Here is a 16630-nt window from a genome sequence, read left to right on the forward strand (position 1 = left end):
ATTCTTTAAGAAACGGGGGTTCCCCTCTTCCATTATAGATGAGGCTCTCACTGGGTCTCCTCTATATCCCGCAGCTCCGTTCATGCTCCTCCTCCCCCTATTCGTAACAAGGACAGAATCCCCTTTGTCCTCACCTTCCACCCCATCAGCCGTCGCATACAACAAATTATCCTCCAACATTTCCGCCACCTCCAACGGGATCCCACTACTGGCCACACCTTCCTCCACCCCTTTCTGCTTTCCGCAGAGACTGTTCCCTCCATAACTCCCTGGTCCAATCGTTCCTTCCCACCCAAACCACCCCCTCCCCGGGCACTTTCCCCTGCAACCGCACGAGATGCAACACCTGTCCCTTTACCTCCCCCCTCGACTCCATCCAAGGACCCAAACAGTCTTTCCAGGTGAGGCAGAGGTTCACCTGCACCTCCTCCAACCTCATCTATTGTATCCGCTGTTCCAGATGTTAACTTCTCCACATCGGCGAGATCAAGCGCAGGCTCGGCGATCGTTTCGCTGAACACTTCCACTCAGTCCGTCTCAACCAAGCTGATCTTCCCGTGGCTCAGCACTTCAACTCCCCCTCCCATTCCCAATCTGACCTTTCTGTCCTGGGCCTCCTCCATTGTTAGAGTGAGCTCCAGCACAAATTGGAGGAACGGCACCTCATATTTCGCTTGGGCAGATTACACAGCAGCGGTATGAACATTGACTTCTCTAACTTCAGATAGCCCTTGTTTTCCCTCTCTATCCCCTCCCCCTTCCCAGTTCTCCCACTAGTCTTCCTGCTCCGTCTACATCCTTTCTTTGTCCCGCCCCCTCCCTTGACATCAGTCTGAAGAAGGGTCTCGGCCCAAAACGTCACCTGTTCCTTCTCTCCCGAGATGCTGGCTGACCAGCTGAGTTACTCCAGCATTTTGTGTCTACCTTTGATTTAAACCAGCATCTGCAGTTTTATTTCCTAAACCAAAATAGCTTTGGGTTTAGAGGAAGAAAGGAAACAGGAATATGTTTTTTACTTCACATTGATGAAAATTGTAATAGAATGTTATATAACATTGATTCATATCAGGGAAGTGTGCTCCTATCATTAGATTGGTATCGCCAACTAACTTGAATGTATGAAAGAAAGCACAATGTTGTGTTTGTGCCAGAAAAACAAAGAAAAGTACTTGAGGAATTTGTAAGACTGTGATACAATTTAAATGTTGAATTTATATCACAGTATCTTTTGAAGGAATACTTTACACAATGCACTTATCTAAGTAATTTTTCAACCTTGGAAATTCAGGTCAAGTGCATTGATCAATTAGGTTTAGGTTTATTATTGTCACGTGTACCTAGGTGAAAAGATTTGCATTGCATGCTATCGAATCAAATCGGATATTACTATACATAATAATATAGTTATAGTATAGTATAATAGAATCAAGTCAAACTCAAGTATAATAGGTGGAGCAAAGTGAAAGATATCAGAGTGCAGAGTATAGTTCTCAGCATTGTAGCGCATCAGTTCCAGAGCCAAAGACCAATGTCCACAATGGGGTAGAGAAGAATTGAACCATACGTACCCTAGCTCACGAAAGGACCATTCGGAAGCCTGATATCAGAGGGCAATAAACTATTCTTATGATCAGGAAGTTACAAAATATGTACTCGTATTCACTATAGACTGGATGTGGACTCAGCATGGGTGCAGTATATTGGGGATGAACGAAGATTGCGGGAATGAGTGAGAGTAGAGATGGGAGTCGGAGATGTCGTGTTCTGATGTTCCATTCACAGAGAGTGAAGCACGTTAGGTTGGAAGGGGATGTTGATAAACAGATTCACTTTGAGGGTGCTGGATTCCTCAAAGTCCATGTTGGCATTGGCCACTTTCATTTCAATCAGTACATTGTAGGTTCAAGCCATAAGACACAGGAGCAGAATTAGGCCAAATAGCCCATTGAGTCTGCCCCGCCATTCAATCATGGCAGATCTATTTTTCCCTCTCAACCCCATTCTCCTGCCTTCTCCCCCTTACCTTTGACACCCTTACTAATTAAGAGTTTATCAATCTCTGCTTTAAAAATCCCCAAGACAATAGACAATAGGTGCAGGAGTAGGCCATTCGGCCCTTCGAGCCAGCACCACCATTCCATGTGATCGTGGCTGATCATTCTCAATCAGTACCCCGTTCCTGCCTTCTCCCCGTACCCCCTGACTCCGCTATCCTTAAGAGCTCTATCTCTTGAATTCAGATTAAAACTTTAAAATATTTTCATTTCTCACCTAATCCAAACCCTTTGGGTTTTTAGGGTTATGACTCCCCCATCATGATTTTGGTTCAATGGCATTTCAACATAGCAGGATGATGATGGAAATGTGCAGTTCTTAGATAAGAGAAATGTGATGCCAGAAAAGACCAGGAAAAGTGTTCTGGGAGCGGATGATTAAATGTCAAACCAAGTGAAGAAGGGGAGGACTAGTGGAAAGGGAATTTGAGTTCATATTTCAGGTCATTAACCTTTCATCAGACCTTCCTGATGAAAGATTTTCAATCAGAAACATTCACTCTGTTTCGCTCACCCCAAATACTGTCTGATGCAGGATTCACATTTTTCTATTTTTACTTCCTATTTTTCATTCACTACGTTGAATTTTGCATTGAATGAAATGGAGGAATTGAGAGGGAACAAATGATGGGGGCTGGGGAACCACCATAATAGAAAATTGCCCAGGGCCCCATTGAAACCAGAAGAGAACAAAGCCAAAACAACAACAAAAAAATGGTTGCTTTAAAGGATATATTTCAGGAAGGCACTCTAAATGGAGGAAAACACCAAGTGCTGGGAGTAACTCAGCGGGTCAATCAGCATCTGTGCAAGACGTGGACGGGCAATGTTTCAGGTTGGGATCTTTTTTCAGACTGATTGTAGCAGGGGGGTCATCCAATCCCACCCAAACTGCTCATCCCTTCCCACCTCAGGTACTTTCCCTTACAACCGCAGATGTTGTGTACAGATTTGGTCTCCTAATTTGAAGAAGGACATCCTTGTAATTGAGGCAGTGCAGCGTAGGTTCACGAGATTGATCCCTGGGATGGCGGGACTGACATATGAGGAAAGATTGAAAAGACTAGGCTTGTATTCACTGGAGTTTAGAAGGATGAGGGGGGTCTTATAGAAACATATAAAATTATAAAAGGGCTGGACAAGCTAGATGCAGGAAAAATGTTCCCAATGTTGGGCGAGTCCAGAACCAGGGGCCACAGTCTGAGAATAAAGGGGAGGCCATTAAAAAATGAGGTGAGAAGAAACTTTTTCACCCAAAGAGTTGTGAATTTGTGGAATTCTCTGCCACAGCGGGCAGTGGAAGCCAAATCACTGGATGGTTTTAAGAGAGAGTTAGATAGAGCTCTAGGGGCTAGTGGAATCAAGGGATATGGGGAGAAGGCAGGCACGGGGTATTGATTGGGAACGGTAGAGTTGCTGCCTTACAGTGCCAAAATCCCAGGTTCAATTCTGACTACGGGTGCTGTCTGTATGGAGTTTGTACGTTCTCCTTGTAACTGTGTGGTTTTTCTCCGGATGCTTGGTTTCCTTCCACATTCCAAAGACACACAGGTTTGTAGGTTAATTGGCTTCTGTAAATTGTCCTTAGTGTGTAGAATAGTGCTGGTGGAAGGGGCAATCGCTGGTCGGGGCGGACTCGATGGGCCGAAGGGCCTGTTTCTGCAGTAGAATTCTGCAGTAGTATCCCGAAACTAAACTAAAAAACTGAACTTGCCAGTTACAAAAGTGTGAAGAAGGTCGGTGTGGTCACCAAGATGGTTTCCAGTGTGGAATTCCAGAAAGGCAGCAGGTTTTGGCACAGTGGTCTAAACAGCTCTATGTCACTGATTTGATTTCCTATCATTCTTTGTGTTTGGTCCCCATTAGTAGCATCCTGACATCAAGATAGCATTTGATAGAGTGGTATAAGAAAATAACTGCAGATGCTGGTACAAATCGAAGGTATTTATTCACAAAATGTTGGAGTAACTCAGGAGGTCAGGCAGCATCTCGGGAGAGAAGGAATGGGTGACGTTTTGGGTCGAGACCCTTCTTCAGACTGATGTCAGGGGGGCATAGAGTGGGACTTTTAGAAGCTGCTGTAGGAAATTAAATAAAGGAGAATCAAAAGTAAAGTATTAAAATTGATGGTGGTCCAGGGAAAAGATGTAATAGGAACCGGAGGGGCAACTTTTAATTTGAGGGTGATAGAATATGGTCTATGGACAGAGAAGATAGTTGAGGCAATGACAACTACATGGATAGGAAAGGCTTTGAGGGATATGGGCCAAATTCCATCAAATGGGACTGACAGGGATAGAGCACCTTGGTTGGCATGGACAAGTTGGGTCGAAGGGCCTGTTTCCCTGCTGTATGACTCTAAGTGGGACTACCTCGGTTAGGCAACTACGTCGCTATAGACGAATTGGACCGAAGGGATTGTTTCAGTGCTGTATAGCTCTATAACTTGATGTTATACTTCGGCATAGTTCAATTTTTAAAAAATGTCCAGTGTCAAATAGATCAGTCAGAATTGACTTGAACTTTCACCATTTGTGAAATTGGAGCTTAGCATGATTCTCCAAAGCAGCTTTCTGTGAGTCCCTCATGACTAATACAGTGAACTCCTACACATTGTGGAGAACAAAAGTAAGCACTGTCACTACCATCAGCTCAGCAGCAATATTGGAGCTGCATGAATTAGCTCCCTTGTTGTCATTTCTCAGCTTGGCTGGAGGCTTTAGTCATCTCTATCCCTTTTTACAACAAGCCATGCTTGACATTGTCTATTTCCAGTCTTCCATGGGTTGTGACTTCACTCGTTCTGGCCTAAGGGTGTGGTAACCTTCCATATTCATGAGAAGGTCCATGCCTGCCTCCTGAAAATGCAGCAAGCCTCTTAAGGGAACACTGTGGCGCTAGGTTATTAAGGTAAGGAACTTGTCTGAGGAAGGGTTCCTTCCCGAAATGTCACCCATCCTTTTTCTCCAAGGATGCTGCCTGACCAGCTGAGTTACCCCAGCACTTTGTGTCTATCTGCAGCATTTGGAGATAGTGACGATATAGTTTGGTTTAGTTTAGAGATACTCAAGTCAAGTCAAGTCAATTTTATTTGTATAGCACATTAAAAAACAACCCACGTTGACCAAAGTGCTGTACATCAGTTCAGGTACTAAGAGCGAACATACAATGGCACACAAACATAACAGCACATACATAAACAGTTCACAGCGCCCCCTCAGAGGGCCTCAAACGCTAGGGAGTAGAAATAGGTTTTGAGCCTGGACTTAAAGGAGTCGATGGAGGGGGCAGTTCTGATGGGGAGAGGGATGCTGTTCCACAGTCTAGGAGCTGCAACCGCAAAAGTGCGGTCACCCCGAGCTTAAGCCTAGACCGCATGGCAATAGGCCCTTCAACCGACCAGGTCCATGCGGACCAAAGATCACCCGTGCACACGTTCTATTCTATACACTTGGGACAGTTTATGGAAGCCAATTAAGCTATAAACCTGCACGTCTTTGGGACATGGGAGGAAACTGGAGCACCCGGAGAAAGCCCATGTGGTCATGGAGAACGTACAAACTCCGCACGGACAGCACCTGTAGTCAGGATGGAATCCGGGTTTCTGTCACTGTAAAGCAGCGTTTCTACCGTTGTGCCACTACGCTGCTCCTGTAGGAAAGGTAAAATATAACGGTGCAAAGAAACACTTTCACATTCATAGGAGAGGCCTGTTCATTTTATCCAGAGATGCTGCCTGACATGATGAGTTCATCCATCACTTTGTGTGTCTTTTTCTTAGTATATCTCAAAATGATTTAAAGCCTGGGAACTATTTCTGATACACAAGGAACTGCAGATGCTGGGATCTTGAAATCTTGAGTAAAACACGAAGTGCTGTAGTAACTCAGGCGGCATCTTTTGTGGAGGGAATAGATAGGCGATATTTCAGATTGGGACCCTGTTTCAGACTGATTGTCGTGGGGGGAGAAAGCTGGAAAAGAGGTGGTAAGACAAAGCCTGGCGAGTGATAGGATACAGGTTGGGGGGGGAGGTTCAATGGGCAAATGGGTGGACAAATGCTAGTGATTAAAAGACAAAAGAGTATCAGATAAGGCGAGAAGAGGAGTGAAATGTAAAGTCAGAGGGAGGGATCTAGGTGGAAGGCAGGGGGGATGAAGTGGGGTGCGTAGTGGGAGAAATAGGATGGGGAGGAGGCGGGGGGGGGGGGGGGGTGGGAGGAAGAGGCGTCTTAACATTGGAGAATTCAGTGTTCATACCATTGAGTTGTAAGCTACCCAAATGGAATATGAAGAGCTGTTTTTCTGAAATTTTGAAATGCTGCCACCCTTGTAAGGTCGGAAACACTGGAGGCAATTTTGGTAATGCTGAAGGAGAGATGAACGTAGCCCAGATGATTGGGGCTAACTCCTTTGTTTCTCTTTCACGTGGGCCAGCAGAGCATGTAGATGCCAGGCTGGGGTAACTCAGCGGGTCAGGCAGCATCTCTGGAGAACATGGATAGGTGACGTTTCACAGAGTGCTGGAGTAACTCAGCGGGTCAGGCAGCATCTGTGGAGAACATGGATAGGTGACGTTTCACAGAGTGCTGGAGTAACTCAGCGGGTCAGGCAGCATCTCTGGAGAACATGGATAGGTGACGTTTCACAGAGTGCTGGAGTAACTCAGCGGGTCAGGCAGCATCTCTGGAGAACATGGATAGGTGACGTTTCACAGAGTGCTGGAGTAACTCAGCGGGTCAGGCAGCATCTCTGGAGAACATGGATAGGTGACGTTTCGAGTCGGGACCCGTCCTCAGACTGATTGTGGGGGTGGGGGAAGAAAGCCGGAAGAGAGGAAGGGCAGGGCAAAGCCTGGCAGGTAAAAGGTTGATATAGGTCAAGGAGTTACTCCAGCACTTTGTGTCTTTTTTGTTTGGTGTACCAGCATCTGCAGTTCCTTGTGCCTCCAGATAAAATGCTACTTTGTATTGTCATTCATAAAATAGAAATTCATACATTGATACAACTTTGGCCATTTCAAAACCCAGTGGTGTAAACCCAGTTGCCTACAAACCTCCACTGTACCAGAACGGTGTATGTTATAGTCAATGGATCCTAACAAAGAATCCTTACACTCAGATTTTAAAAAAGTTTTATATATCATAACATGAAATAGAAATAGACGGTGAAGCACTGAATTATCTGTGACAGCTTCATAAAAAGACGTTAGCTCCTGTCCCGCTGAGTTACTCCAGCATTTTTTGTCTATAATGACATTCGAAACAGCCGAACACTGTTTTAATGATTAATACCTGGTTTAAAACAGAAAGGAGCTCCTAGAAAAGTCTGTAACTGTAACGGAATTTAGAAGGATGAGAGGGGATCTTATCGAAACGTATAAGATTATTAAGGGGTTGGACATGTTAGAGGCAGGAAACATGTTCCCAATGTTGGGGGAGTCCAGAACAAGGGGCCACAGTTTAAGAATAAGGGGTAGGCCATTTAGAACTGAGATGAGGAAAAACCTTTTCAGTCAGAGAGTTGTGAATCTGTGGAATTCTCTGCCTCAGAAGGCAGTGGAGGCCAATTCTCTGAACGCATTCAAGAGAGAGCTAGATAGAGCTCTTAAGGATAGCGGAGTCAGGGGGTATGGGGAGAAGGAAGGAACGGGGTACTGGTTGAGAATGATCAGCCATGATCACATTGAATGGCGGTGCTGGCTCGAAGGGCCGAATGGCCTCCTCCTGCACCTATTGTCTATTGATCATATCACTTTTATGTTTTCATAATTACACAGCACCATAAAAAAAGGATTTTGTGAAGATCTTGAATCTGCGTGCTTTGTACATGTAGCAGTTGCTGGAAATGTTTGTGATTTTGAATTTTAAATCTGTCAGCATAGAAATTTATTGAACATATTTCTTTTTTTTTGTTTTTACCAAGACTCAAAGAAAATAAAATTGGTCAATTTCCATCGTTGTTTCATATTCCTGCGTCAGAATATCAAGTGGCATCTCGGATGTTTACAAATGATAAGCAACCGAGGCGCAGTGATTGAGCTGCTGCCTTAAAGTCAAGTCAAGTCAATTTTATTTGTATAGCACATTTAAAAACAACCCACGTTGACCAAAGTGCTGTACATCAGTTCAGGTACTAAGAACAAACATACAATGGCACACAAACATAACAGCACATACATAAACAGTTCACAGCGCCCCCTCAGAGGGCCTCAAACGCTAGGGAGTAGAAGTGCAAGAGACCCACTTTCAACCCTGGCTACAGGTGCTGTTTTGTGTGGGATATGTTTTGGTTTAGGTTTATTATTGTCACATGTACCGAGGTACAGTGAAAAGCATGCTGTCCAGACAGATCTGATATACTATACATACATAGTGGGTCTCTAGCACTTTAAGGCAGCAGCCTCAGTTGCTTATCATTTGCAAACATCCGAGATGCCACTTCATATTCTGACGCAAGAATATGAAACAACGATGCAAATTGACCAATTTTATTTTCTTTGGGTCTTGGTAAAAACAAAAATTCTCATAATTTATGACACCCTTACTAATCAAGAATTTGTCAATCTCTGCCTTAAAAATATCAATTGACTTGGCCTCCACAGCTGTCTGTGGCAATGAAATCCCCTTTCTAAAGGTACGTCCGTTATACGAATTTATACGATTTTGAGTATACTTTCTATGATGGTTTCTCAGTTACATGGTTATGCTTCATGGCCACATCGAGGCAGCTGTCTGTTCCTCTTGAAGACCACTTATCTCCAGGGATGCTGAAGTGCCAAATACTCAAAAGCACTGAATGGCCCCACACATTCTTTAACAAGACACAAAAAACCATGTGAAATGAACAAGCCTAGCTCCTGCTGAGATTTCATGTTGAAGCTAAGTGCATTTAAGGTACTTTAAAGCATCTTAATATATTCTACTTTTGAGAATCAAAAGGTTGTGTGAGTGGGCGGATGCATGGCAGATGCAGTTTAATGTGGACAAGTGTGAGGTTATCCACTTTGGTGGTAAGAATAGGAAGCCAGAGTATTATCTGAATGGTGTCAAGTTAGGAAAAAGGTACAACGAGATCTGGGTGTCCTCGTGCACCAGTCACTGAAAAGAAGCATGCAGGTACAGCAGGCAGTGAAGAAAGCCAATGGAATGTTGGCCTTCATAACAAGAGGAGTTGAGTATAGGAGCAAAGAGGTCCTTCTGCAGTTGTACAGGGCCCTAGTGAGACCGCACCTGGAGTACTGTGTGCAGTTTTGGTCTCCAAATTTGAGGAAGGATATTCTTGCTATTGAGGGCGTGCAGCGTAGGTTTACTAGGTTAATTCCCGGAATGGCGGGACTGTCGTATGTTGAAAGACTGGAGCGACTAGGCTTGTATACACTGGAATTTAGAAGAATGAGAGGAGATCTTATCGAAACGTATAAGTTTATTAGGGGGTTGGACATGTTAGAGGCAGGAAACATGTTCCCAATGTTGGGGGAGTCATCATCATCATCATATCATATATATACAGCCGGAAACAGGCCTTTTCGGCCCTCCAAGTCCGTGCAGCCCAGCGATCCCCGTACATTAACACTATCCTACACCCACTAGGGACAATTTTTACATTTTACCCAGCCAATTAACCTACATACCTGTACGTCTTTGGAGTGTGGGAGGAAACCGAAGATCTCGGAGAAAACCCACGCAGGTCACGGGGAGGACGTACAAACTCCTTACAGTGCAGCACCCGTAGTCAGGATCGAACCTGAGTCTCCAGGCGCTGCATTCGCTGTAAAGCAGCAACTCTACCGCTGCGCTACCGTTCCGCCCTTCAGTCCAGAACAAGGGGCCACAGTTTAAGAATAAGGGGTAGGTCATTTAGAACTGAGATGAGGAAAAACTTTTTCAGTCAGAGAGTTGTGAATCTGTGGAATTCTCTGCCTCAGAAGGCAGTGGAGGCCAATTCTCTGAATGCATTCAAGAGAGAGCTAGATAGAGCTCTTAAGGATAGCGGAGTCAGGGGGTATGGGGAGAAGGCAGGAACGGGGTACTGATTGAGAATGATCAGCCATGATCACATTGAATGGCGGTGCTGGCTCGAAGGGCCGAATGGCCTTCTCCTGCATCTATTGTCTATTGTCTGTTGGGACCCTTCTTCAGTCTTCAGTCTTCCAATCAGTCTCAAGAAGGGTCCCAACTCAAAATGTCGCCTATCCATATTCTCCAGAGATTCTGCCTGAGCCGCTGAGTTACTCCAGCACTTTGTGTCTTTTTTCCCGTAAACCTGCATCTGTCGAACGTTATGTCTCGCATTTAGTTTTAGTTGAGTGATTATAGCATCGGAACAGCCCCTTCGGCCCACCGGTTCTACACCTTTCACACTAGTTTTATGTTTTCCCACTTTCTCATCAACCCCCATACACACGAGGGGCAATTCACTAAGGCCAATTAACCTCCAAACCCACACGTCTTTCGGATGGACCCTAGACTACTGTGGTCCTCCTTCACAGAACCTTGGCGTTGGCTGCAACAAGCTTGAGTGAGTCCCTCAGCACGTACTCCTGCAATGTGGAATGGGCCAGTCGGCAACATTCCCTGTAGATAATGCAATTGTGGATAATGAGCAGACTGTTGGACAAAATGCAAAGGAATAAACTCCAACCAAGCTACCCTATGAAGGCCACACTTGAGTTTGGATGGAGAACAAAGTGTACAAGGTGTGGTCTGTGATATATAAATAGATATTAGGCCCAAGTATTCATAACTGGTTGCTGCTGGCTTTCTACCAAGTACATTTACAGATGTATACTAAAATGATGTGTTGGAAAATAACTGCAGATGCTGGTACAAATCGAAGGTATCACAAAATGCTGGAGTAACTCAGCAGGTCAGGCAGCATCTTAGATGCTGCCTGACCTGCTGAGTTACTCCAGCATTTTGTGATACCTATACTAAAATGATAGCTATTATTCTTGATTAATACAATATGAGCTGACAAGTTTGTTTCCTGATTTTTATTGGTAGGAAAAAGAGAACAAGTATATGCTGCCGTTAGATAACTTGAAAATTCGAGATGTGGAGAGGAGTTTCATGTCCAGTAAAAATGCGTTTGCACTTTTTAATACAGAACAGAGGTAAGTATGCCAGAGATAACATTCGGCTGTGACTAGAAATGCCTGTTTTTAAAAACGTTCTCAAACAAAATATGTTTCATAGTCTCAGTTTAGATTAGTTTTGAGATACAGTGCGGAAACAGGCCATTCGGCCCACTGAATCCGTGCTGACCAACGATCACACGTACACTAGTTCTGTCCTACACACTGGCGCCAATTTACAGAAACCAATTAACCTACAAACCCGCATGCCTTTGGAATGTAGGAGGAAACCGGAGCACCCAGAGAAAGCCCACGTGGTCACAGAGAGAAGGTGCAAACTCTGTACAGATAGCACCGGTAGTCAGGATCGAACTTGGGTTTCTGGCACAGTAAGGCAGCAACTCTACTACTGTGTGGCCCAAACCATCTCCACACAGAAATGTTATAAATTATTTATAAATGTCTGTGCCAAACATGATGCCAACATAAAGTCATCAAATGTGCCTGCATGCGACCCATATCCCTTCATTCCCTGCATATCCATGCGCCCATCTGAAAGCCACTTTCGTACCTGCTTCCACCACCACCACCTCTGACAGCACATTCCCAGCACCCACCACCCTCTGTGTAAACAATCGTGTCCTGCACATCTCCTTTAAACTTTGCCCCTTTCACCTTAAAGCTGTGCCCTCTGGTATTTGATTTTTACACCCTGGGAAAAAAGTTCTGACTGTCTACCCTATCAGTGCTTCTCATAATTGTAGTGCAACCGCAGTCTCACGATGAATATGAAACAGGGGCAAGTGTAAGCCACAAACCACTTACCACCAGACTCAGGAACAGCTTCTTCCCCTCTGTTATCAGGCTTCTCAATGGTCCTTCCATAAGCAAGGGCACTGTCCGATTCACCTCAACCCCATTGCGGACATTGGACTTTGTCTCTGGAACTAATGCGCTACAATGCTGAGAACTACAGTCTATTCTGCACTCTGTATCTTCCCCTTTGCTCTATCTATGGTCCTTGGGTTTCACATGATTGTACACTAAAGAACCAAAACATTATGACCACCTGCCTAATATGCTGTTGGTCCTCCGTGTGCCGCCAAAACAGCGCCGACCCACCGAGGCATGGACTCTACTAGATCCCCGAAGGTGTTCTGTGGTATCTGGCACCAAAACATTAGCAGCAGATCCTTCAAGTCCTGTAAGTTGTGAGGTGGAGCCGCCGTGGATCGGACTTGTCGATCCAGCACATCCCACAGATGCTCAATCGGATTGAGATCTGGAGAATGTGGAGGCCAGGGCAACACCGTGAACACTTCATCATGTTCCTCAAACCATTCCCCAGCAACGTGTGCAGTGTGGCAGGGCGCATTATCCTGCTGAAAGAGGCCACTGCCATCGGGGAATACCATTGCCATGAAGGGGTGTATCTGGTCTGCAACGATGTTTAGGTAGGTGACACGTGTCAAGTTGACGTCCACATGATTGGCCGGGCCCAGGGTTTCCCAGCAGAACGTTTTCCAACAGTGCATCCTGGTGCCAACACTTCCCCAGGTAAACGGCGCACACGTACACTGCCATCCACGTGATCTAAAAGAAAACGGGACTCATCGGACCAGGCGACCTTCTTCCACTGCTCCAAGGTCCAGTTCCGACGCTCGCTTGCCCAATGTAGGCGCTTTTGACGATGGACAGGGAGTCATCATGGGCACCCTGACCGGTCAAGAACTGACTGTTCACTTGCTGCCTAATATATCCCACCCATTGGCAGGTGCCATTGTAACAAGATAATCAATGTTATTCACTTCACTTGTCAGTGGTCATAATGTGTTGTGTTCATTGGTGTGTTTGTGTATAGTATTATCTGATCTGAATGGATAGCATGCAAAACAAAGCTTTTACCTGTACCCCGGTACACATGACAATAGTAAACCTAAACCTCAACCCCAAACTTGACTCAGCACCAGTTTCCCATCTCTCCCCAGATTCCTTTGCAGTCTAAATATCTATCAGTCTCTGCCTTCTCTAGATTCAATGTCTCTGCCTTCACAATTCTCTTGAGAATTCCAAAAAGTTATAATTCTCTCTGAGAGCAAATTTCTCCTCATCTCCAATTTAAATGGGGCGGAACAGTGGTGCAGCGGTAGAGTTGCTGCCTCACAGCGCTGGAGACCTGGGTTTGTTCCCAACTACGGGTGCTGCCTGTGCGGAGTTTGTACGTTCTCCCTGTGACGGTGTGGGTTTTCTTCGAGTGCTCCGGTTTCCTCCCCCATTCCAAAGACACGCATGTTTGGCATCTGTAAATTGTCCCTGGTGTGTCGGACTAGAATTAGTGTAGGAGTGATCGCTGGTCAGCGTGGACTCTGTGGGCCTCCGGGCCTGTTTCCATGCTGTATCTCTAAAACTAAACTAAACTAAATATACATCCCTTAATCGGGAGTCTAATGGCACAGAAAAGTTCTATTTACAATATTTTGAAAGCATAATCAATGGCTGAAAACTGAAAACTGAAAAATGCATGCACAAACACTTGCAATTTGCCTTGACAAGAATCTTATTTCTCCCACCACTTCTTTCTCTCGAGCAAGAGATTTGGGGCATTTCTGACGTCTAGTAACGGTGATATCACCAAACAGCCTGAGCAGTAGGTGAAGATAGAGTAACAAAGTGCTGGAGTAACTCAGCGGGTCAGGCAGCATCTCTGGAGAAAAAGGACGGGTGACATTTCAAAGTTGGAACCCTTCTTCAGACACCTCATCCATCTCCAGTCCTGACCCGAAACGTCACCCATCCTTTTTCACCAGAGATGCTGCCTGACCCGCTGAGTTACTCCAGCACTTTGTGTCTACGGTGTATATGCCAGCATCTGCAGTTCCTTTCAACACAGTCTACTGGTGAATTTTGACAAACTTTAATAACTTTTTAAAGATGTTATGGAACACAAAATAAAGACTTAAACATGCATCTGGAATTAAAATTGATGCTGAACTACCTTCAATGCACTGTAATTAATTTAAAATGCATGGAATTTCAAGTTAACCATCTGTGGAAATAGTAGGCAGTAAAGTTAGACTTTAGGGCCAGAAGGCTCATGGGAGTTAAGAGTGTTTTATTGTCATACAAGACCAAATGGACCCGTTGGGTCCAAACCTCTCCTGCATTGGTGCAGCACCCTCTCCTCCCCCCCCCCCTCTCCCCACTCCCCCCCTCTCCGCCTCCCCTCTCGCCCCCTCCCTCTCCCCCCTCCCCCTCCATCTCCCCCTCCATCTCCCCCTCCCGCCCACACCATCCCCCTCCTCCCTCTCCCCCCCCTCCCTAGGAGATAGATTTAAACTTTAAAATGTGAATAACTTAAAAAATATAACACCGATTTCAATGAAACTTCTTCCATTAGCACCAAAGGGACGACGGTGAGTAAGGTGGGCCTAAAATTGTCGCGCTATCGTGTACCGTTTTGGCTGTAGTTCAGGAACAAACAAACAAACAAATGAGTTTTAGTGTATAGATGTCCCGAATGGAACAATGAAATTCTTACTTGCAGCAGCTCCACAGAGGTGGTAAATGTAGTACTCCATATATATCACAGTATGCAATAAGAAATCTTTATTACTGCAACTAAGTGTAAAATATTTTTTTTCTCCAAAGCAGCGTATCAATGTTAATAGAATGGATTAATTGTAGATCAGTTAAGGGTTCGCATCATTGCATTGATTTTTTAAGATTATGCTGGAGAAGGTCATAAGTAATGTCATAGGGGATAGCAGCAAAATTAGGGCATTCGGCCCATTAAGTCTGCTTCGCCATTCAATCATGGCTGATCTATCTCTCCCTCCTAACCCCATTCGCCTGCCTTCTCCCCATAACCCCTGACATCGTACTAATCAAGAATCTATCTCTGCCTTAAAAATATCCATTGACCAGGCCTCCACAGCCTTCTGTGGCAAATTCCATAGATTCACCACCCTCTCTAGATTTTTTAGATATAGATTTAGATTTAGAAATACAGCGCGGAAACATGCCCTTCGGCCCACCGAGTCCAGGCCGCCCAGCGATCCCCGCACATTAACACTATCCTACACACACTAGGGACAATTTTTACATTTTACCCAGTCAATTAACCTCCATACCTGTACGTCTTTGGAGTGTGGGAGGAAACAGAAGATCTCGGAGAAAACCCACGCAGGTCACGGGGAGAACGTACAAACTCCGTACAGACGACGCCCGTAGTCAGGATCGAACCTGAGTCTCAGGCGCTGTATTCGCTGTAAGGCAGCAACTCTACCGCTGCGCCACCGAGACATTCCTCCTCATCTCCTTCCTAAAGGAACATCCTTTACTTCTAAGGCAATGACCTCTAGTCCTAGACTCTCCCACTAGTGGAAATGTCCTCTTCACATCCACTCTGTCCTGGAAGGTTGTGAGGCAGCACTCCTCATGGAGGAATGAATGAGCAGCAGTATTTACCTGTGCATCTAGAGCCTCCCAGCACCATCCCATTTTATTTAGGAGAACATAGAACAGTACAGCACAGGAGCAGGCCCTTTGGCTCACAGTGTCAGCGTCAGAGTTAAGGTAATCTCCTCTGCCTGCATGTGATCCATATCCCACCCCTCATTCCCTGCATATCCAAAAGTATCCTAAACACCACTATCGTATCCCCCTCCAGGCACCCAACACTCTGTGTCAAAAAAACTTGCCCCCCCCCCACATTTCCTTTAAACTTTACCCCTCTCACCTTAAAGCCGTGCCCTCTAATCTTTGACATTTCCACCCTGGGGGGAAAAAAAGATTCTGACTGTCTACCCTATCTATGCCATGGTTTTAGTTCTCATTGTTTATCTGAAGTTTGTGAAAAGTGATCCAAGACTGGGCCTTACATCACTAGTTTGACACGCAGAAGCTAGAAGCTGGGAAAACAAGAAATCTATTAAAGGGCGGCACAGCTGGTAGAGCTGCTACCTCACAGCGCCAGAGACCAGGGTTCAAACCTGACCTTGGGTCTATCTGTGTGGAGTTTGCATGCTCTCCTTGTGACCGGGTTGGCTTCAATAGACAATAGACAATAGGTGCAGGAGTAGGCCATTCGGCCCTTCGAGCCAGCACCGCCATTCAATGTGATCATGGCTGATCATTCTCAATCAGTACCCCGTTCCTGCCTTCTCCCCATACCCCCTGACTCCGCTATCCTTAAGAGCTCTATCTAGCTCTCTCTTGAATGCATTCAGAGAATTGGCCTCCACTGCCTTCTGAGGCAGTGAATTCCACAGATTTACAACTCTCTGACTGAAAATGTTTTTCCTCATCTCCGTTCTAAATGGCTTCCTCCAGGTGCTTCCACATCCCAAAGACGTGCGGGTTTGTAGGTTAATTGACTTCTGTTCATTGCTCTTCATGTGTAGGGAGTGCATGCGAAAGTGGGATAACATAGAACTAGTGTGAACGAGTGATTGATGGTCAGCGGTGGGCTGAAGGGCCTGTTTTCATGTTGTATCTCTAAA

At 45.3% G+C, this 16630-nt stretch overlaps 1 protein-coding gene across 5 annotated transcripts in view; it reads left to right on the forward strand.

Moving 5' to 3' along the window:
• Positions 1–16630, forward strand: part of LOC144597955 (dynamin-2-like) — a 148676-nt gene that overhangs the window by 93461 nt on the left and 38585 nt on the right. For 4 of the 5 annotated variants that reach the window (XM_078407797.1, XM_078407793.1, XM_078407795.1 and 1 more), the window contains one exon: positions 11059–11168. The exons of the other annotated variant lie outside the window; for it this stretch is intronic. In XM_078407797.1, coding sequence (XP_078263923.1) covers positions 11059–11168 — 110 coding nt within the window. The remainder of the gene's footprint in view (positions 1–11058; positions 11169–16630) is intronic. 5 annotated transcript variants of the gene reach the window in all.

The sequence above is a fragment of the Rhinoraja longicauda genome, chromosome 11, assembly GCF_053455715.1.
Source record: "Rhinoraja longicauda isolate Sanriku21f chromosome 11, sRhiLon1.1, whole genome shotgun sequence".
NCBI classification, from domain to species: domain Eukaryota; kingdom Metazoa; phylum Chordata; class Chondrichthyes; order Rajiformes; family Arhynchobatidae; genus Rhinoraja; species Rhinoraja longicauda.